The 22,700-nt window shown below is 35.8% G+C and overlaps 5 protein-coding genes across 5 annotated transcripts; 2 read left to right on the top strand and 3 right to left on the bottom strand.

Annotated features, from left to right (window-relative positions):
* Positions 1-861: 861 nt before the first annotated feature.
* Positions 862-4,501, bottom strand: LOC108821590 (cationic amino acid transporter 1-like). Its single transcript, XM_018594594.2, has 3 exons — positions 3,986-4,501; positions 2,550-3,212; positions 862-1,645 (listed from the first exon to the last, which is right to left on the bottom strand). Exons 1-3 carry the CDS (start codon positions 4,392-4,394, stop codon positions 921-923), a joined length of 1,797 nt encoding a protein of 598 aa, XP_018450096.1. The 5' UTR covers positions 4,395-4,501; the 3' UTR covers positions 862-920.
* A 5,654-nt stretch (positions 4,502-10,155) lies between these two features.
* On the bottom strand, positions 10,156-11,472 carry LOC108819313 (protein BUD31 homolog 2). Its single transcript, XM_018592327.2, has 4 exons — positions 11,313-11,472; positions 10,998-11,096; positions 10,709-10,896; positions 10,156-10,481 (listed from the first exon to the last, which is right to left on the bottom strand). Exons 2-4 carry the CDS (start codon positions 11,089-11,091, stop codon positions 10,326-10,328), a joined length of 438 nt encoding a protein of 145 aa, XP_018447829.2. The 5' UTR covers positions 11,092-11,096; positions 11,313-11,472; the 3' UTR covers positions 10,156-10,325.
* A 1,322-nt stretch (positions 11,473-12,794) lies between these two features.
* On the bottom strand, positions 12,795-13,976 carry LOC108819462 (uncharacterized). The gene is made up of 3 exons (XM_018592504.2): positions 13,819-13,976; positions 13,245-13,406; positions 12,795-13,057 (listed from the first exon to the last, which is right to left on the bottom strand). The coding sequence occupies exons 2-3, from the start codon at positions 13,401-13,403 to the stop codon at positions 13,010-13,012; spliced, it is 207 nt and encodes a 68-aa protein (XP_018448006.1). The 5' UTR covers positions 13,404-13,406; positions 13,819-13,976; the 3' UTR covers positions 12,795-13,009.
* Positions 13,977-14,112: 136 nt separating this feature from the next.
* Positions 14,113-20,593, top strand: LOC108818670 (DNA damage-binding protein 1b). The gene is made up of 19 exons (XM_018591587.2): positions 14,113-14,320; positions 14,580-14,628; positions 14,748-14,807; positions 14,893-14,984; positions 15,344-15,395; positions 15,524-15,586; positions 15,726-15,775; positions 15,949-16,024; positions 16,304-16,513; positions 16,612-16,718; positions 16,789-16,897; positions 17,079-17,279; positions 17,370-17,585; positions 17,952-18,062; positions 18,254-18,529; positions 18,614-18,888; positions 18,982-19,330; positions 19,413-19,697; positions 19,795-20,593. Exons 1-19 carry the CDS (start codon positions 14,217-14,219, stop codon positions 20,374-20,376), a joined length of 3,267 nt encoding a protein of 1,088 aa, XP_018447089.2. The 5' UTR covers positions 14,113-14,216; the 3' UTR covers positions 20,377-20,593.
* A 187-nt stretch (positions 20,594-20,780) lies between these two features.
* LOC108820774 (adrenodoxin-like protein 2, mitochondrial) lies at positions 20,781-22,659 on the top strand. The gene is made up of 8 exons (XM_018593780.2): positions 20,781-20,931; positions 21,079-21,168; positions 21,296-21,369; positions 21,603-21,715; positions 21,796-21,902; positions 22,006-22,055; positions 22,153-22,235; positions 22,336-22,659. The coding sequence occupies exons 2-8, from the start codon at positions 21,111-21,113 to the stop codon at positions 22,448-22,450; spliced, it is 600 nt and encodes a 199-aa protein (XP_018449282.1). The 5' UTR covers positions 20,781-20,931; positions 21,079-21,110; the 3' UTR covers positions 22,451-22,659.
* The last annotated feature ends 41 nt before the right edge of the window (positions 22,660-22,700 follow it).

Here is a 22,700-nt window from a genome sequence, read left to right as displayed (position 1 = left end):
TTACACGGTTAACTAAAATTGTGGATTGTTAGAGAAAACCAAAACCTTTTGTAGGATCCATCGACAGTTACGAAGACATCCATAGCCGGTGAGAGTCTAAAATCCGCTGAAATACTGAAGCAGCACCGCAGATTGCTACGGCGAGAATCAGATTACCAGAAGTCGAGGAGTCTCTTCATGACAGTAACTTATAAGACCGTTTTACCTCTGCTTTTAAAATTAACTACACTCTACAGTAGTTTTATTGTGGTTAAACGGCGACGTATCAAAGCAATCTCGTCTGTTAAGGTTTAGTTTGCTTTTCATCTGTTTTATGTCGATTAAGACCAAAATACACCTTTTTAAAAAAATACTTCTACTTTCTTTTGTTTGAGATTTACTTCATATCAGCCATCTGAGTAGTGAAGTTGTCTAGGTCTAATTTAACATTTTATTCAGAAAAAAATAAAAGAAGTTGTCTAGGTTGCAAGTCACTGGTAATTGGAACTATCCTCTTGTTCAGCTTCTTAGTTCTTGCCATGTAGAGTGTAATGGCAAGAGTCCTACAGCTACGAAGTCAGACCACATTCTCCAAGGAACACGATAGTTTGATATTCTTGAGAGAATCCAAGCCTGGCTTGTGGCAAGACTTTTAATCTAATGGCCTCTTGGCTTCTATTTTTTTTTCCTTAATCCAGTTAGTACTGTTGCAGACACATTGAATCTGATTCTTTGGTCATCTAATCTAGTTTGTGTGTGTCTGAGTTCTTGGATCACAAAAAAATTCTAATTTTACAGAATCTTTTTAGTACCACTAAATCAGAGGTGGTTTATGAATAAAGCCAATTAAGTCACTAATTCTACATGAAATGTCTTCCCCAATGCAATCCAATTTACTAAAATTCTATCAAATTTTTGTTACAATTATTGAAACAAGCTAGCTAGTGATCAGAAGTTGCAGCAGCAGAACTATCCGCAGCAACACTAGTACCTTCCTCAGCATTCTGCAACATCATCTTCTCCTTCAGTGTCTCTTTAGCAGTATCATAAGTTGCGTGCAACCCAAACAAAAAGTAGTAAGCAAGAAGAACACCAGTCCAGATCGCAAACCTAATGTACGACTTCGCATCGATGGAACCAAGAAGAAAGATATTAATAGCAATCGAAGCAGATGGCAACCACGGAACCAAAGGAACGCCCCAAAGTTTCGGAGCCCTAGCTTGTGGCACAAGAAACTTCATCCCAGCGGTAGACAAGAACCATATAGGAACCGTAACGCAATATCCGATCCAGTCATCCTTTTCCAAGGCCCAATACACAGCAGTTGCAACCGAGGATGCAAGAATCAAACCTAAGAACACTAAAAACGTGTTCCTGTCACGGGAAGATGTTTCTCCCGTGATGTAATATCTTCTGATGAGGAGAGCCACCGCGACTAACATGAAGATGAAAAGTGTGGACACGGATAAGAGATCGGCTAGGATTCCTAATTTGGTGAAGAATGCGATGAGAGCTGTCGCCGTCAGCATAACCACTGTAGCGTTAATCGGCGTTCCTGTCTTTGCGTTAACGTGAGCTAGCCATGGTGGCATCATGTGGGCTCGGGCGATATGCGTCATGTACCTAGCTTCACCGATGGCTCCAACTAACAATACGGTCGTCATACCTGCAAAATTCAAAGATTTTGAATAGGTGTTCGGTACGGATAGACTAAGTCGTTTAAACTGAATCTAATATCGAATCATATCTAAGAACAACCTTATTGCTTAGTCCAAAAAAACTTACTCCGTTCTCAACGTTAAGCATCTTTACAAAAAACATTAATAATATTTTAGTGAATGGAAATCTCTTTTTTTTTTTAAACACTTGATAAAACCATACCTTTTTGAAATATTGTTAATGTTTCAAATATTTTTTACAGATGTTCATGTTGAAAAGCTTGCATTGGACATAGCTCACTCAAAAATTGAGATATCCACTCAATTAAGTATCCATATGTTTTTAGAAGTTCATGTTGAAAAACTTGGACTAGACATACTCTAAAGCATGCTCATTGTTAATATGAAGAAGATCATCTTCATATTATGTTTAGGGACAAGGTCAAGAGACAGAAGGTATAATGATCGATGCAGCTTGGTGTATGGTTTGATTCTCACTAAAAATTTCAAAAAAAGTTGTCAAAGTGATGAAGTTATAAATCTCGGATACACTTGCTGTTAAAATGACTTTTGATTGATGAATATAATTTTAAATTCATTCAAAAAAGATAAAGAAAAAGAGCATCTTAAAACCATATAATATAGATATAAAGTAGTTTTTCAAAATTTTAAAAATCTACTAAAAACTATTGAGTGAATTCCTCAAGTTTTGAGATACTCATCAGTTTATATGTATATTAGTGTTATATAGTTTTGAGAATATTATTATTTAGATACTCATCATTCCAATGAGGTCGCTCTAACTGTGGTTAAAGTATAATTATAGTGCTTAAGATCGTGTTTATAAAAAACATTTGTAAACACTAACAAATGCTTAAAATGAAAATAAACGCGCCAAAACGGTAGTCATACCTTTAAGAGCACCAAAGGCGACTAGGTACTTAGCCCAATCCCATCCAACCGCAGAAAACGCGACAGAAAACGGTGCATCCGGATCAATCATCCCATACGGTTGCATAAGACACAATGCAGCCGCCATGAGACAATAACAAACCGTAGTAAGCACCATCGAGCCAACAAGACCAATGGGAATGTCCCTCCCAGGATTCTTTGTCTCCTCAGCCATCGTTGAAACCGCATCGAATCCAATATAAGCAAAGAAAAGAACCGACGCGGATTTAAACACTCCTCTAGCTCCAAAGGGAGCGAAGTCAGAGTAGTTTTTGAAATCAGCTCTAGTGAATCCAGCTATGACGATAAAGAGAATCACGAGCATATGGACAATAGAAGCGATGTAGTTGAAGACTGATGAGCCTTTTGTACCAAGAGCGGCTAAAACGCAAATGATCATGCAAACGCCGACCGCGATTGGATCCAAGTGGTTATAGTCTTCGTGGAGACTGTGAGCTACTATGCGGAAGTCGTCAGGTTTGTGGTTTAAGAGAGTGGCGAAGTAAGAGGTCCATGACCTAGCCACGGCGGCTCCACCGACTATGTATTGGAGGATTATATTTCCTGCGGCGATGAAAGCCATGAAGTCGCCGAGCTCCACTCTCAAGTAGGCAAAAGAACCACCTATACACAATGTGAAGACGTGTTGTGAATATATGTCGTCTTATAAATGTTACGTTATTGGCTTTTCCTTTTCAAATCATTTAACAAATAGAGAATTATTTGTTTGCATGTAAATCAAGTCTTCTAAGTGAACAATTTGTTTTGCATGTAAATTAAGTCGTCTTCAAATACGATAGATACCAAAAAATTATACTATTATCAACAGAAATCTATATGAACAATTCGTTTTTTTTCAGCCAAACAATTCTTTCTTTTTTTGGGCCAACCGCCACGCAACCTATATATACATGCCACATTGATGCGAAACAACAAATAGCTATCAACTCTCATAAAATTAGATTATGTCCCATTTTGTTGGAAGTCCCTAGTGGCTAGTGTTTATCATCTAAAAGCTTACACCTACACGTATAAGACAAGTAGCTAGATTATCATGCATTTAAAGTATTAAGAAGCATATTGCGTACATATGAGACGCTATCTATATGTACATAAACATAATTACACTATATTTTTTGTTTTTTTTGAAAAATATAATTACACAAAATTTGATCGGTCTTAGAGTGAAGTACGGTGATCGGACTTCCAATATTTATGGGACAAACCTAATTTACACCAACGAAGGAAACAACTTGCCAAACAAGGAACTAAAAATTATCAAATCAAGAAAACTAAATAATTTATCAAAGAAGAAAGTAATCGCTGCGTATTATAAGTAATTCTATTTTTATTCTCTAGTTATGACATTATAGGTAGAACATAGTATTTTTTATTACCTGCAACAGGAATCTCGACGGCAAACTCGGTGTAACAAAACACGGAGAGCATAGCGGAGACACCTGAGACGACAAAGGACACCACAACAGCGGGACCAGCACTATCACGTGCCTCTTGTCCGGTAAGGACGAATATTCCGGAGCCTATGACAGCTCCAACCCCGAACCACATCAGATCCCACCACGTCAACGTTTTCTTCATTTCGTGACCACTACGTGCCTTCATCTCGTGAATCTCCACCGAGTCTTGTGACCGAGTCATTAAACGGTCTATGAACCGACTCGGCGTCTCTTTAAGAGCTTTAAAGTAATTCCCCATGCTTTTAAACGATTCCTCGGGGAGAAAATCATCTTTCGTGCATGAACAGCCTCTCCGACGAAGCCCATCGTCACCGCTTTCCGATCCCATTTTCTTATATAGGTGGAAAGGAAAAAATGTATTTTATGAAAGATTCAGACTCTTAATGTTTTTTTTTTCTTTTTGAATCTGGAGTGAGTGAGGAAAGAAAAAATACAGAAAGAGAGCTGAAAGTGAAATGGATACAGTTTTGAGAAGTTTTGGATCTTAAAGTCCGCCATACTTATAGTCATTATTATCATTTGACCAATTTTGTTTGCAGTTTATTACTAACAGTTTTTACGTAAATAGCTAGAAATACGTGACTGATATTTAATATGGAAACGTTACAAAATTGCCCATGCGTTTTTTTGTCATATGTGATCATAATTAAGTTGTTGGTCTGTATAGCTGAATTCTTTGGCCTTCTTATGGAAAAAAACGAAAAAGAATTATGTGTAATAAGAGATCACTAGGGTGAGATCCGCGCCCTGCGCAGAGTGAGATAAACCTTTTTAGAAAAAAAATTAAAGTTTGAAGTTTTATTTTCCAACATTATATATTTTATAAATGTGATATTAAAATTTAATAAATGTGATATTAAAGTTTGAAATTGTATTTTCCAACATTATGTATTTAATAAATATAGAAGTATTAAATTTTAATAAATGTAATATAATCGGTCAGCCCATAATTATACTTGTTCGGTCAATTATAAATGTCATATATATATATATAATTTCAAGTTTATTTGATTTAAGAAGTAATTATGGGAAAATATATTATAAATTAAAGTTTAAAATTAAAAGATAACAGAATGAAAAACACCAAAATAAGAAAGTGTGAACTCATAATAGGAAACAACAAAACATATTTAAACCACAGAATAAAATCCACCTATTTAGAAGCAGTAAAATAATAAATTTATCAATACCAAATAAGTTCAGTACAATGCAAATCCTAATAAAGTTAATATTGGTCTTGCAACTATACAATTGAATATTTGATTTAAAAATTAGTGTATTTTAACATTTTGTAGATATTTGGAATAAAATTAATAAATACCCATATTTTTAATATGTTGTGTAGTATGTAAACACATGTAAAAATAATAAATCAAAGTAATAAATCGTAGTTTCACAGATGTGTTAATCGTAATATGAATAATACAATGTGAAGATATAATTAAATCAAAAAGTATATACTAAATAGAATTGTAAAGGAATGCATCTAATTAGTTACGTCGTATCAAACATTTACAAACTACATTTTTTTGTTTATCGGTGGCTTTTTTGAAAACACATTTTAGTGACTTTATTTGTTGGACCTAGGGGTGTTTAATCCAGATTTCGGTTTTGTTTTTTCGGTTTTCCGGTATTTCGGTTAGTAAAATATAACTACCACTCTAAATCATATTTACTTAGGTTCAGTTTATATACTATCGATTTTCGATTTATTCGGTTTTTTACCAAAAACATAATTATTTAGTTTGATGTAAATTATATTAATTTTAGAGTCATGTTGTCAATTCAGTCATTTATTAAAAAATATTATATGTTCGTATAAATGAAAAAAAAAAAGAATAACGATTCTACCATCAAATAAAATAATCAAATCTGAACTAAAATAAAGTTTGGAATTTTCAAAATAAAAATAATAAACAAAACATAAGCATGAAAGAAAAGTTTTTTCACTCTTTCATATTTAGTGTTCATCAATGTCATGATTCTTCGATTGAGTACAAAACTCTGTTCGTTTATAGATAAGAAAAACAATTGTGAATAATTTCCACTAATTGTTGTCCATCAAATTTATAACATTCACTTCAATTTAGTCAAATGCTAAAATAAAGAAAACATATTTTTTAAAAGACTAAGAAGATATAAGAATCCTCGATTGCGGTGTATTGTTATGTAATTATATAGTTGATGTGTTTTAGATATTAGGGCTTCTCTATTACTATAAAAATATGGTAATGGTTATTAACAAAAAAAAAATAACTTATATAAAAACATATTTTCATGTGTCATTATAAAATAGATACACATGTTTCTACTTTTGATCTGTTCTGTTCGGGTTATTCGGTTATAAATCAGACCATATCCAAATCCTACGGTTTTTATAAAATCATATCCATTCGGTTTATATAGTATATACTAAAAATAAACTAAATTATATATTCTTGTTCGGTCCAAAACCGTTCGGTTTTACCATATTGAACAGTCCTAGTTGGATTTCATTTTGGTGGACCGTACATGTTAAGAATAATTAAGATAAGTCAAACCAATAATTATTATATATATATAGAGAGAGAGAAAATTGAAAGTGTCACTTTCGAACTTTCTAACACTTTAAATCTTGAAGTTTTTTTGCTTTCATTTTAAATCTTCAAAGTGACATTTTTAGCATAATAAACTTCTAACGACGTTTTCCTATTCATATGTGACCGGTACTGTTCATTTTACAGGTAAAAAATTAATAAAAAGTAATAAAAACTCAGTAGATAGAATTCTCCAAAACCATCTCAACAATCTCTCCCACAGCACCAACACGAATATTGCTTCCTGGAAAATTTATTTTTCACCTAAATTTTCAACATAGATCTAATCAGAAAAATAGCTATTATAAACTAAGATTTTAATTGAAGAGATATGGTAGAGGTTCTGGCTAGACTAATGAATTAGCTCACCTATATAGTAAAAAAACGTGTATAAAAGTTAATGAGAAAAAATCAGAAACTGAATATGTATATGTTTGTATTAAATGTATAAAGATCTTAGGGAATATTTTCGGGCAATTATGGTGACTGTTTTCAAATAATTTCCTATAGTCATGCTTGCGAGAGTAATATTACATTTACTATCCGAATCAATTATTATTTATCTTCATATAAAGAATAAATTTCGGCTATTAGTCAAGATATTTAGTTAATTGGTGATAGTTTACATACGGTCACAGTATTTAAATGTCATGTATTATGGAAACTTTATATTGGGTTAACTAATAATCAGTCAAGTTACATAAAAGTAGGTTTCATATTTTTACAATTTTCCCAATAATAATTGACTAATAACGTAATGTGTATAATTTGAGGAAATGTTAAAGCTCTTATGTCAAGTGACCACATTCTATGCATATGGTGAGGGAAGAATTATCTTATCAATGACAAATGAAAAAAAATATCAAACAATTTATAGTACAATGTTTAAGAAAAAATTCAATATCGAAAAATATATGTGAGCATTGGTGAATGATTTCTGATTTTGTACAATGTTTAAAAACCATTTCAATGAGGTTGTGTGAGTGTTCATATGTAATGCAAAAAATATTTCCTAACAATAACTAATAATCTGTCAAGTTAATGTCCTAAGTTCAAGACACACCTATTTAGAAACGCCATATTTTATAATATAAAACATATTAATGTTGTTTATATGTCAAGGAAAACATTTCCATGAAAATGTTGACAGGATAGAAGAGGCACCGACAAACTAATTAATCATTTTACTTTTATTTGGCAGGTTGCAGCAATTATAATATTAAACTAGATTTTGACCCGCGCTTTAGAAGCGCGGAATATTTTACGATGAAAAATTTCATTAATAATTTAACAAATATTTTGGTAATTTTTAAAGAGTGTGTATTTAAAATATTTTTGCATTTAAATCAGTGTTTTTAAATTCAACCCGATTGTGATTATACCGGTTAATCCGGAGATCTGACAATTCAATTTAGGCTTTTAAAATATACATATTAAAAAAATCACTAAAACCCGAGACTAACCGATTGAATTGATGGATGACCGATATGTAATCTAATTGGATTTAAATTGTAATAGTTTCATAATTTGTAATCTTATAATCCAAATTTTAAAGTTCATTATTTTGCAATTTATGAAATTATAACGTTTCTACAAAATTTTAAAGAGAAAATGATATATATAAAATAACTAAGATTAATTATTGTATTGTTTGGAAACATTGATAGTAGTATAAAGAAATAAGTATATTGTTTGGAAACATGGATAGTAGTATAAAGAAAGGAACATTAATGATTTAATGTAGGTTTAACTATAAAGTATAAAGGTGTATTTAATTTAAAAACCTACAAAATAAATGTTAGGTCCAACAAAATGTTTCTGTTTTAATAAGATAGATGGTGGAGGAGTCCAAACGACGTCACGAAAAACAATTTACAAATACGTTTAAAGACCCATAATTTTATTGAAACTTAGAATGCTTATTCAACGAAGCAGTAAACTTATTTATATAGTGAATAGAATATACATTAAGTAGTTAATGCGTATTATACGCCGTAATAGTAAGTAAATATTATATTTTGATAGGCAAAATCTGTCATATCGAAATTTGGACAAAATATACTCGTAATCCCTAATTTACTGATATTATAACAAAATATATAGAAAGTGAAAAGAATGCAACTAATTTCGTATGCAAATATATAAAAAATGAATCTAATTAGTTCCTAATTCACTCACTATTTAATATTTGTCAAAATTTGATTTATATATGCAAAACAAATTTGGAAAATCTTCGTAAAAATCATTTCAAAATATAAAAAGTGGAAAGGAAGAGAATAATCAAAATTCGATTTGGAAATAAAAAAATCATAATTTACTTTCTATTAAATATGAGTCAAAATTTCATTTCCATATGCAAAACAAATTTACAAAATCTTCTTAAAGATTATTTCAAAATATAGAAAGTGGAAATTAATGAAATAATCACGTGGACCACACACTCGAATCCCAAAATTGACTACTTTCCTTTTATACATATGCGGACATGAAACTATATATAAATAACATACGAATATGTAAGTCTGTCCAATGGCAATAGCCGTAATATTCTAAGGTGAGTAAGCCTTTTTTCATAAAGCGTCTGAGAAGGAATTTCGTGCTGCCACGTCGTCAAAATGGCATACTCGTTAATATAGTACTCTTTTAAGGTTACTCTTTATTTTTGCTTCCATTTTAATACTAAGGGGATTCAGACCACAACATACATCGCGATACTCTTATTTCATTTTTTGCATATCTACTTCCTTCGTTTTATATTGAAAGAAGTCCAAGAACTGTGATCACTTGTTTAAGTTTGTTTGGTACATTTAGTAAACCACTAATAAAAATGATCATGCATCATGTGTGTTAAGCGAATAAAAAGAATAACAAGTTCTTACTATATGATATCTCGAAAACAAGAGCTTAATTAGCAGAGGTGTCAAATTAGCTGTCTACGTCCAAGGGTTCATGTCGACATGAACATTTTCGTTTTCTGAACATGATGATCTAAGTCCCAAATATGACCATGGACAAATATGACCAAATCCAAACAGAACCATAACCAAATGGGTTGTTTACTGCAGATAGTTGATGGCTTTTGTACAAGGTGTGAAAAAGGATTAATAATAGTTAGTTGCTCATAAAACTAATTTATTCACCATGGATTGGTAATAAACTAATAATACCCAAGATCTAACCGAGAATCATTCTCTCAATTCACTTATATACTTGACCGAGAAAAGGAAGGAAATATGTAAAACTGGGAGGTGTCTGGATGATGTAGGAAACGTTATGAGCAAACAACACAGCTATTGCTAAGAGATTAGATACCACAAATTGAGATATTGAAAGAAGAGCGTTCATTGAATTGTGAACTGCTATTGCAAAAACACCTAGAAATGCATTCTCTATGTATCTTGAGGAAAAAAGAACTTTAACCGAACACTGTAGGGGAGCTCAAAGCTTCTATACTCTCCATGAAACTAAATTATTCACCGTGAATGGTTTGGTAATAAATTAATACCCAAGATCTAACCGAGAATCATTCTCTCAATTCATTTATATACCAAAACCGGGAACGTCTTTAGAGTTTCAACAACATAGTTAACGAGTAGAGGTTTCAAAAGGTAGTCTCTTCAGGGTGTTTTTAGGGTACATGATTCAGATTTTGACAAGATATAGAAAAAACCTAATGGTGGAGATTAATCGCCACTGGCGCATCCTTGACAACCGCAGTGAACGCATTCAACCACTTTCTCTTCACGCAAGTGTTTGGGAACACGGCATACGCATGTTGTTCCGTAGTTGTGGTCTCTTGGCTGTATGCAGCGCAAGCAGCACAGACGCTCATATCCTGACTGCAATTCACAAAGCACAGAGTTTTAGTTAACACACTAAAGAGATAGAAACGTACAAACAGAATACGCATCAGAGCAGAGAAACCAATGTGCAGTAGGCGCTGTCTAAACTAATAAAACAACGTTTTAGATACTTGCAGATTCAATGTCCTAAGAAGAAAAACTACTAGTAAAGGAAACAACTCCAAATGGCTTCAGATTGGCAATCAGAGAAAGCAATCAAGTACCTTTTTCCACTTGGCAATGAGGTTACGATCAGCATGGTTCTGATCCAAGCAGAACTCATAAAGCTCTTTAGAGATCTCCTCCCTACGGTAACAGAGGTCATAGACATAGCGACTCCTCTGATGAGAGAGCTTGAAGATTGGCCACAAGGCTTCACACTTTCTCTTGCCATCATGTGTATCTATCTCAGCTGCACCACCGAAAGAAGAAGAAGAAGTAAACAGTTAAGAGCAGAGAAGAATCAAAACTTTTAGCATGTGAAAATATAAAAGAGATGGGAAAGTAAGTAACCTTCTCTCATCTTGGCCTCTATCTCAAGAAGAGTAGGCTCAATCAACTCCCAACCTTCTGGGTACTTTACTCTGTTAGTCTTAATCTTCGGCATTGTCCCTACAGTTTTTGCAAAGGAAATAGGGTGGCATATGTTAAAGCTAGAAACTTGTGGATCCGGATTTAGATTCAGAGCAGTGTAGGTAAAGATAGAAGTTAGGGTTTATAAATCTTCGTGATTTGAGACACCGGCGCGGGAGTTTAATAAACGTAATAAAACGAGTGAAAAGATGCGAAGCAAGATTAGTATAAGAGGGAAATCGGAGAAGCTTTAACCTTTGGAGAAGCTTAGCGAAAGAGACGATGGAGGTCGGAGGAGGAGAGATAGGCGGCTCAGGAAGGAGGATGAAAGAAGCAAACGTCAGTAGAAGCCTCTTTTAGGTTTGGGTTGGGTATTAACGAGTGTGTTATCATCCGGGTCGGTCTTGGGAATTAAATACACATGTTTTTCTATATTATCTTTACTTTTAATTAGAAAAAGACAGGTTGGACTTTAACTGAGGAGGCCCTGTTCGTTTGTACTTCTGAGAGATGCATCCAGATATGCATCCAGATGGTCTATCTAGATGCTTTATCCAAATGCTCTACCTAGGTGTTGTTCGTCTCTGCATTTCGTTTATCCATCCAGATAAATAATCTCAATGCAACTATGTTTGTTTGTTTTTTTCAACTTATATTTACATCGAGATGAACTTGTTAATAAAATAATTAAAATAGATTTGTTTCTAAATTTTTGGCGGGAAATTGTATTTTCTCGGTTTTGACGAAAAATTGTGTTTTTCGAGTGTTGACGGGAAATTGCATTCTTGGTTTGCCGGAAAATTACGTTTTTCGGCGAGAAATTGCGTTTTCTCAGTTTTGGTAGAAAAGTGTGTTTTCCAGTTTTGGTGAAAAATTACGTTTTACCGGTCTTGGCGGGACATTGCGTTTTCCCGGCTTTGGCCAGAAATTGCGTTTTTCCGGTTTTCACGAGAAATTTCATTTTTCGGTTTTGGCGGGAAATTACGCTTTTCCGGTTTTGGCGGGAAATTGTGTGTTTTCCGGTTTTGACGGGAAATGGCGTTTTCCGATTTTGACGGAAAATTATGTTTTCCGGTTTTGGCGGAAAATTGTAGTTTCTCGGTTTTGGCGGGAAATTATATTTTCCAGTTTTGACAAGAAATTGTGATTTTTCGGTTTTGGCTTGAAAGTGTGTGTTTTTCGATTTTGCCGAAAAATTGTGTTTTCCAATTTTGGCGGGAAATTGCCTTTTTCTGATTTTGACGAACGATTTTGGCGGAAAATTATGTTTTCCGGTTTTGGCGAAATTATCTTTTCCCGATTTTAACGAGAAATTGTGTTTTCCAATTTTGACGGAAAATTGCATTTTTGGATTTGGCGAGAATTTTTTTTGTTTTGACAAAAAAATATCAAATTTTTGACGAAGACTCACTTTCATCCAGATGCTCCGTGAAGACTCAGCCTCATTTGAATGAAAATTTGAGATGAGTTTTCATAAATGCAGTTGGGTGATTCATCTGGTTGGATCACCCAGGTGAGCAAACGAACAGCACCTGAACCTAAAGTGGTCGGTCCCAATAGGATCGATGTGAAGGGGACTGTCGCCGGGAAGTGTCCCTACGATTCCCTACGTTGGTCTGTATTCTCTTCCACATACTTCTTCCTTTGTTTCCTTGTGCAAGTACGAACACAACAGGAATTAGGTGAATAGACCACAGATGCTTACTACGTAGAATGGGGAAGAAAAAAGAATTCAACTAGTCGTTAACAAAAGTAACATTGAAACTTTTTCACATCAAGCATCTTTCAGCTTTCTGACATTGTCTTGCGACTAAGCAGATTATTATTTTGGCAAAACGGAATCACAAAGACCAGTGCAAACTTCAGTCTTATATGGCAGCCACTGGGTACATAGAGAACCCTTCAAAAGCAATAAAAAGAAAATTAAAAAAGAAGAAGAAGAAGCTGCTTGCTTATTCCTTCTTCCCAATTCCGTTGGACATGTTGTAGACTCCTGTTCCCTGTATCCATCCACAAAAATCCCCCATAGTTAGATCATGAACATGGTTAAGCCTTAAGAAAAGCTGAGAGGATAACCATTCAAGGCATTCGGATTTTTAGCAAAAACAATCAACTTCTAGTGTGATATATATTCAACTCGACGAAGAAGAGATTCAAAGAAAACATGGGCAAGCAATTTAAACTTACAATCATGTAGAGAGAAGATGCAGCCAAGGCAAGAGGAATGGCAACAGAGGTGACCTTGTCCATTGGTCCTTTCAAGTAAGTGTGCCTCTGGATGCTCTGGAACAACCTCTGCTTCTCCAGAAGCTTCTCTCTTGGCCTAAATGGTGTTTCCGTCAACATTATCTGCACTTCCACACCCAAAAAACCATTATCTCTCACTCACGGCATCAACAACAACTAACGCTTTCATCTACAAGAACATGACCATTTCATAAAAACTGGCAACTCAAATCAAAAACAGTAAAGCTTTAAGCTTTTCATCAAAAGGCTAATTGATAACGAGCTTATATGCCCACAGATCCCGCCCTTCATCAATAAGCTATTTGATGAAGCCTCAAAATGATTGATGGATGGATGGATCTGAGCATGTGAAAACAAGGTTTCTACATCGCAGCGATATCAACTCAACGGAATCATCCAGATTAATCTAGGTTAAAAAAATTGTCAAACTTTGGAAAATGAAGAACCTTAATACGATTTCACCGGAGGGATTCGAAATCACGATTGATCTAAGAGAAGGTTAGAATAAGCTTACCTCAGAGAAAGTAATCGACAAGATAAGGGAATCTGAGGGAGAGAGAGAGAGATCGCAGCGCAGATTGAGGAAGACGACGACGACAAAGAAGAAGAAGAACAAATCGTCTCTCTTAGGGTTGGGTTTAGTGTCATCATTTGGGCCTGTCCACAACTCAAAAGCCCAAATTGATCCGAGAATCACTCTTTCAATTCCGGTTATTCAAACCAAACCGGACCGTCCTTCTAATTTCAATTTTATAATTTGAACCGGCCATTCTTCTTAAGGCGCCGCCTCTTCCTCTTGCATCGTCTCTCTCTTTCTCTCGTTGCCTCCTCTATAATAACAGAGGCGGGAAGTTTTATTTCCGCGCGAGTCTCGTAGAAAGCGAAACCCTAGTTTCCGAACGAACGACGAAGATGAGCGTATGGAACTACGTCGTCACGGCTCAGAAACCAACCTCTGTGACTCACTCTTGCGTCGGAAACTTCACCAGTCCCCAGGAACTCAATCTCATCATCGCGTACGTAACTCTTTCTTTTTCCATGCTATCCCTTCCTCTGCGCAACTCTGCTTTTGACAGCTGATTAATTAGGGTTTTAATGTGGTGGATTGTTGTTGTTTATGTGATCATCGATTCACCTGTTGGGTGACTGATCGATTCGAGAGACTTGATTTCATTTTAAAGAAGGCACCTTGATGATTGATTTTCTCGTTTGCGTACAGTTTCTGTTAATTGTTTTAAAAGCTATCTTACAACAGTGTTTTAAAACTTTTCTCAGGAAATGCACTCGAATCGAGATCCATCTTCTTACTCCACAGGGACTTCAGGTACATCTTTTATTCCAACGAGCTCTCGTTATGAGTTTATTTCAAACATTACAAAATGTTCAGTTACTTGGATTAAGAGTGGGAACGTTTAATATGCTGAGTGATTTTCTCTTTTGCAGGCTATACTGGATGTTCCTCTATTTGGGAGAATCGCTACTTTGGAATTGTTCCGTCCCCATGTGAGTATAGTTTTCTTCTTTTAGTACTCTGGGGTAATCACGACTAAGCGACAGTGTTAAATGATAACCACTTCTTCTTTTGCAGGGTGAAGCACAAGATCTTTTGTTCATTGCAACTGAGGGATATTCGTTTTGTGTTCTTCAGTGGGATTCCGACTCCTCCGAGCTTATTACAAGGTAACAAAGAGAAAAGAAAATCAAAATATCATAGGACATAGTTCTTTTCGTTTGATGCGTTTTCTGTAATCTTATTTCACCAATTTGGTGTTGGAAAGGTATCGGATTTTAGTAACTACTCGCAGACCACTGCATGGTTCATGTTTTATTTTTTGAGATACAACTTAAAAGTTTATGAGGTTCCTATTTATTCTGAATAAGCTATAGGATCTCAGCTACTGTTGGTCATCAACTTACTCATACTTTGTTGTATATACGAAAGCCTTGAAAAATACTTCTCTGGTCTGGTGCTAAGATAGATGTTGCTTGACTAGATTCCTGTACTGCTGATTCTAAATATTGTTTTCAACATTATGCAGGGCAATGGGGGATGTCTCTGATCGTATAGGCAGACAGACCGACAATGGTCAGGTATTGACTTCAGTTGTACTGCATTGTATCTATCATTGTTGTTTGATTTTCGTTCTTTAGTCTTGTCAGTGCTGTGAAATTTGACTTCTGTGGCATTCCTGAGTTCTCACTTTACACTGATTTTGCAGATTGGTATAATTGATCCTGATTGCAGATTCGTTGGTCTCCATCTGTATGACGGCTTGTTTAAGGTATGTTATTGACCTCTAGAAGAAATTTGGCGCATGGTATGCTCGTTAGCAGTCTGTGTCATGTTACTGAACTACCATTGATCAATTTGACTTGAACACTATATAAAGGTTTGTTCTGTTTCTTTGGTGACTTTGTCAGGTGATTCCATTTGACAATAAAGGACAGCTCAAGGAAGCGTATAACATAAGGTACCCCTTTTCAATAAAGGACAGCTCTTTTTCTTATGTTGGTTAGTCGTCTACGTCGTGTTTGTTCTAGTGATTCCTTGTTTCCATGCATCAGATTCTGTTTTATTAATACACTCGGTTGATACTTTGTTTCGAGAACCACTGCACTGAATCTAATATGGTCTAAATTTCAGGTTGGAGGAGTTGCAGGTCCTGGATATCAAATTTCTGTATGGATGCGCAAAGCCAACAATCGCAGTACTTTATCAGGTTAAATGAATTTGCTACGGTTATTTATTTTTGTAAATTATATATATTTGTTCTTCCTGCAAGCAATAATGTTCACATCAATCCTTTTTCTTTCTTAATATCCGCTCTGTTGTAAAGCTGGTGGAAACTTAGGAAATTAGCTCTGCTGTTTTTCTATACGTGTATTGTAGTTTATTAGAAATGATTTGTATCTTTTCGCTTAACTTGGTTTACTTTTCCAAGCAGTGTAATATAGTCTAGGACTTATATGGGTGAACTAATCAATTATTGCGATTATAGGACAACAAAGATGCTCGTCATGTAAAAACATATGAAGTTTCTCAGAAGGAGAAAGACTTTGTCGAAGGACCATGGTCACAGAACAATCTTGACAATGGTGCTGACCTATTGATCCCTGTGCCTTCACCTCTGTGTGGGGTCCTTATCATTGGAGAAGAAACAATTGTGTATTGTAGTGCCAATGCACTCAAAGCTGTACCAATAAGATCTGTAAGTTTTCCTGGTATCATGCCATATTCTCCTATAAACATTTGCATAACCTTTCAGTGAGTACCCCTTGATTTTCAAAACTTCATTTAATTGTCCAGTCCATCACAAAGGCATATGGAAGAGTCGATGTTGATGGCTCTAGGTATCTTCTAGGTGACCATGCCGGACTGATCCACCTCCTTGTTATAACCCACGAGAAAGAAAAGTGAGTTGATATTACAAAGCTCTGTCGAAATGAATGATAATGTGGATATTCTGACTTTATTTTTCTCTAGGGTCACTGGCCTCAAAATGGAGCTTTTGGGTGAAACTTCTATTGCATCTACCATCTCTTATCTTGACAATGCTGTCGTCTTTATCGGCTCAAGCTATGGAGATTCACAGGTACGCTAGGATTCAATATGGTTCCCATTACAAAGTCTTTTTTTTCTTGGAGAATGTAAAAGTATTAAAAAATTGGTTACCACAATCCTTTTTATTTGTGTTAAGACTATTATCTTCTATGGTTTCTAGTATATAGATATAAAGTATGAAGCATCTGAATGTTTTCATGTTTAAATTGCAGCTAATAAAGTTAAACATGCAGCCCGATGCAAACGGCTCATATGTAGAAATTATAGAGACGTATGTCAACTTGGGGCCTATTGTCGACTTTTGTGTTGTTGACCTTGAGAGACAGGGGCAAGGTCAGGTTGTAACTTGCTCTGGAGCATACAAGGATGGTTCTCTTCGCATAGTTCGTAATGGGATAGGAATAAACGAACAGGTTTGACGTTTTTTTTTCAGAAATGTCTTTTTGACTCGGTGTCATGTATGAGTAGCTCTCTCATTTTATATAAGATCTGTTGTATTACAGGCGTCCGTGGAACTTCCGGGTATCAAAGGAATGTGGTCGCTGAAATCTTCAATTGATGACGCCTTTGATACATTCCTTGTAGTGAGTTTTATCAGTGAAACTCGTATCTTAGCCATGAACATAGAGGATGAACTGGAAGACACAGAGATTGAGGGTTTCTTGTCTCAAGTCCAGACTTTATTTTGTCATGATGCTGTCTACAACCAACTTGTACAGGTATGTTTTGCCAGTGCTCATTCGTCAGTCTCTATGTCTCTGCCTGCTGTTTTATCTCACAAGGCAGGAAATTATTTGTCGAAATCCAGTTTGTAGGCTTTGAGTCTGTGTCCATGTTATCTATGTTGTTTGTTTTCTTTGTGTTTTACTGCATTTCAATGTGTTATCTACGTTAGTTAATTTGGGTCTTTCATAGCGAATCAAATTTAGAATCAGATGTCGTTCTGACATAGTTTCTTGTCATTTCATCGATGTTATTTTTTCTTTGGACATGGTTTTTTTGTCTGCTACAGTTTTTTTTCTGCTACAGTTTTCTCTCTTATCTTTTATTCGAGGATTCACTAACTACTGTCTTTTCTTAATCAGATTACTTCAAATTCTGTGAGGCTAGTCAGTTCTACAACTAGAGAATTGCGGAATAAATGGGATGCCCCAGCTGGATTCACTGTTAATGTTGCAACTGCAAATGCTAGCCAGGTGTGTCTTTATTAAGGATTTATATAGTGGATTTATTTGTAGCTGCTATATTTAAAACTGGTTCCGGAGAGATAAGAATCCGAGGGTATTTTTGTACTATTCATGGATTTTGTTTCTGTCCTAAACTTGTAGCGTAAGTATCTTTCTCGTTTCTAGACATGCAATGTGATTCGGATTGATATACATGGTAGGTTCTTTTGGCGACTGGAGGTGGGCATTTGGTCTATATAGAAATTGGAGATGGGACATTGACGGAAGTCAAACATGCCCAGTTGGAGTACGAGGTCTCTTGTCTTGATATAAACCCCACTGGGGATAATCCTATTTACAGTCAGCTAGCTGCGGTGGGGATGTGGACAGATATAAGTGTAAGGATTTTTGTGCTGCCGGACTTGACTCTTATTACTAAGGAGCAACTAGGAGGAGAGATAATTCCCCGATCTGTTCTTCTTTGTGCGTTCGAAGGGGTATGGTTTTCTTGACCATCTTTATTGTTAATACAGCCTTTGGTTGTCCTACTAAATAACAAATGGTATTTCGTTTTGTGGCAGATATCTTACTTGCTTTGTGCTCTTGGAGATGGCCATCTCTTAAACTTCCAGTTAGATACACGTACTGGGGAGTTAAGAGATCGGAAGAAAGTGTCACTTGGGACTCAGCCTATAACTCTGCGTACTTTTTCATCTAAAAATGCAACCCATGTCTTTGCTGCATCAGATAGACCGTCTGTTATATATAGCAACAACAAGAAGCTGATATACAGCAACGTGAATCTGAAAGAAGTTAGTCACATGTGTCCCTTCAACTCTGGCGCTTTTCCAGACAGGTAAACTAGTTTCTTCCTCTCTCTCTTTTTTTTTTCCTTTGGGGTCAAAGTATGTTGTGTTGAAATTTGGTTCTGCTTCTCTTCCATGGGCAGCTTAGCAATTGCTAGAGAAGGAGAACTTACGATTGGCACCATCGATGAGATTCAGAAGCTTCACATACGCACTATTCCAATTGGAGAGCACGCTCGCCGTATATGTCATCAGGAACAAACGCGAACATTTGCTATCTGCAGTTTGAGAAACCAGTCGAGTGCAGAAGAATCAGAGATGCATTTTGTCCGTCTGATGGATGACCGAGATTTCGAATTCTTGTCAACTTACCCATTGGATGCCTTTGAATACGGTTGCTCCATACTGAGCTGCTCGTTTACAGATGACAAAAACGTTTACTATTGTGTCGGTACGTCATATGTTTTGCCCGAGGAAAATGAACCAACCAAGGTATACGTGAATATATTTTCTGTGTGTTGAACTTCATTTCTCCCAATTCTTTTTTTTTTTAATTATTTTCTTTTGGTTGTAGGGAAGGATACTTGTGTTTGGAGTTGAAGAAGGAAAGTTGCAGCTGGTAGCAGAGAAGGAAACTAAAGGGTCTGTTTATTCTCTTAATGCCTTCAATGGAAAGCTTCTTGCTGCGATTAATCAGAAAATTCAGTTGTATAAATGGACGTTGCGGGAGGATGGAACTCGTGAGCTCCAGTCTGAATGTGGACATCACGGTCACATACTAGCTCTCTACGTGCAGACCCGTGGAGACTTCATCGTCGTTGGTGACCTCATGAAATCAATCTCCTTATTGATCTACAAGGTAAAATAGATATTTGTTACCAAATCTTTTGTTTCCATCTTCTTGTTATTATTACATGTCTAATGGTAGAACTCTTTGACTGGCTGCTGTTTTAAAGCACGAGGAAGGTGCGATAGAGGAGTTAGCTCGAGACTACAATGCAAGCTGGATGACGGCAGTTGGGATACTGGATGATGACACATACCTCGGTGCTGACAATTGCTACAACCTATTCACAGTAAAGAGGCACAGCGAAGCTACTAGAGATGATGAACGAAGTCGTATGGAAGTGGTTGGTGAGTATCACCTTGGGGAATTTGTAAACCGCTTCCGCCATGGCTCTCTAGTCATGAGGCTGCCTGATTCAGAAACTAGTCAGATACCGACTATGATCTTTGGTACTGTCAACGGTGTGATCGGAGTGATGGCTTCGCTGCCTCAAGAACAGTATGCGTTTCTTGAGAAACTGCAGACGAGTATGAGGAAAGTGATTAAAGGAGTTGGGGGTTTGAGCCACGAGCAGTGGAGATCGTTTAAGAACGAGAAAAGAAGTGCAGATGCGAAGAGTTTCTTGGATGGAGATTTGATTGAATCGTTTTTGGATCTGAGCAGGAGGAAGATGGAGGAGATCGCTAAAGGGATGGATGTTCAAGTGGAGGACTTGTGTAAGAGAGTTGAGGAACTCACTAGGCTTCACTGAGCAAGCAAACCCATAGCCTTTTTTTTTTTTTTTTTCTGTACAACACTTTTTCTGTCCGAAAAGAGTTGGTTCTCTGTGAAAACTTGAGAGTAGTTTCACAGAAGAAGGCGAGAGTGCCGTTTTTGTTTTGGTAATACAAGACTTGCAACTTTGGTCTAGGCGTCTACTCTAGCCGAATTGAATTCAACCTGGAAAATTTATATTCGTACTCAACCAATTTACTCCAAAAAGATTGATCAATAATCCAAAATAAATTCGAATATATAAAGTAGTATTTTAAAATAATATTTTAAACCTAAGTAAATAATTGAACTATTTAATTTTATTCTGTTCAATTTATAAATAGTGAATTTCAAGTATACGTTGTTCGGTTTTGTCTGGTCTAAGGCGATTCGGTACGGGTTTAGATAAATTGTCGGGACGTTAAAATGAATAAACCAGAAAGGAAGAAGGGAAGGTGGAGCTTGAGACAGAGGAGGAGGTTGTCCTTGTGTCAACGAACGAACGAACGAACCCTAAATCCTCCTTGCCTCCATCGTCGAATCTGATTAAAAAGTAATAATCTTTGACCCTTTTCTTTTGCTTCTCTGCGTGTTATGTTCTGTTCCGTCGTTTCTTCGATGCCCTTTTCAAGATGTTATAGTGTCTTGGCTTATTCTTCATCTTGCCCACTCATTTTGAATTTGGTTTCGAGGTTTTTAGGTAGAGAAACATTTGGTGGCGCCAAGATCATCATGCTCTTTCATAGGCTCTCAAGATTAGGTTTTCGCATTGCCAAAGAGCTTCCAAAAGGTATTACATTTATCTCTTTTTGCAATTGTTGATTTGGATTTTTTTTTTTTACTTTTGATTGTGGAAGCATAAGTTCATGTATTTTCTTTGTAATTTAACTTCATTATTGTTTATGTTTTTGGGGCAGATAAGAGACATTTCTCAGTATGTGGGAGGAGGATTCTACAGAGGTCTTATGGCCATTATTATCTCCAATCTTCGGTTAGTCTCTCTCAGAGCCTTTGTTCTTCAGTTTTGTTAATGCTCATTAAACTCTTTCTTGGTTTATTGATTAGACAATTTCTTTCCCATTCTCAATAGTCGAAAGTATTATTATTTCGTAGCCAGTCTGCTCTGACTAAAATGTATTTAGCTTAGAGAAGGTGTGTGTTTGATTCATATTTTCTCTTGATTTGATATCTCTGCTCTTTCTTCTTCTTTTTCTTTTTGACAAGGCTGTAACACAGAGGCAATCTAGGACTTTCCATCATGCGTTTTTCTCAAATAACCTTAATCCCTACACCTCCTTCAGCACTTCATCTGAAAAAGGCGGTGAGGAAACCGAAAAGTAAGTTCATATCTATCGCATAAAACCATTCAGCTCTTGACAAGAACAATAAATGTTGACACGTGAGTTTGTTTATACAGGATAAACGTTATCTTTGTTGATAAAGATGGAGAGGAGATTCATATTAAGGTCCCAATCGGAATGAACATCCTTGAAGCTGCCCATGAAAACAATATTGAACTCGAAGGCACACTATTTTCTTCCATTTCATTTCATTCCTTTTTTTTTTGGTTTGCTGACGGTAAGTAACGTCTCATGTTTGTTTGTTTTTTTTAAATCTAAATGTGCAGGGGCGTGTGAATGTTCTCTAGCTTGTTCAACGTGCCATGTGATTGTTATGGTAAAACTAAATGCCTCTTTCTTGTAATCACTCATGAACATATATTGATCATGAAATGTGTTTCACCAGCTAGTTAAAAACTGTGATTAAAACTTAGGACACGGAGTACTACAACAAACTCGAAGAACCAACAGATGAAGAGAACGATATGCTTGATCTTGCTTTCGCGTTAACAGAAACGTGAGTTCTCTCTCTCTCTCTCTCTCTCTCTCTCTCTCTCTTCACAAGGGTTCAATGGAAAATGTTGTTGATATGTTCCATTTGAAAATATGTTTTATAGTTCGAGGTTGGGATGTCAAGTGATAGCAAAGCCAGAGATAGATGGAATACGCTTAGCCATTCCCTCAGCCACCAGGAATTTCGCAGTTGATGGGTTCGTTCCAAAACCTCACTAAAGCCAATTTCAAAAGTCTCTCTCACAGCAGAGGATATTCTCAATTTGAGTTTAGGGTGTTTCTTTGAGTTTACACTTTGTTTATTATCTGAAATTACCATTTTACATAAAACCCTGAGGGAGTTTATAGATTTTGTAATTCAGAAGGTGAGGGATGTCACAGTTCTCAAGCATTATAACTACAATAAAAGCTTCATAACTCTTCTTCCATCTTCTCTTGTAAGTTTTAAGTTGGCAACTTGTTATACTTT

The sequence above is a fragment of the Raphanus sativus genome, chromosome 8 (assembly GCF_000801105.2).
Source record: "Raphanus sativus cultivar WK10039 chromosome 8, ASM80110v3, whole genome shotgun sequence".
NCBI classification, from domain to species: Eukaryota; Viridiplantae; Streptophyta; class Magnoliopsida; order Brassicales; family Brassicaceae; genus Raphanus; species Raphanus sativus.
The sequence above is the reverse complement of the archived record's forward strand: the minus strand, read 5'-3'. Positions and strand labels throughout refer to the sequence as shown.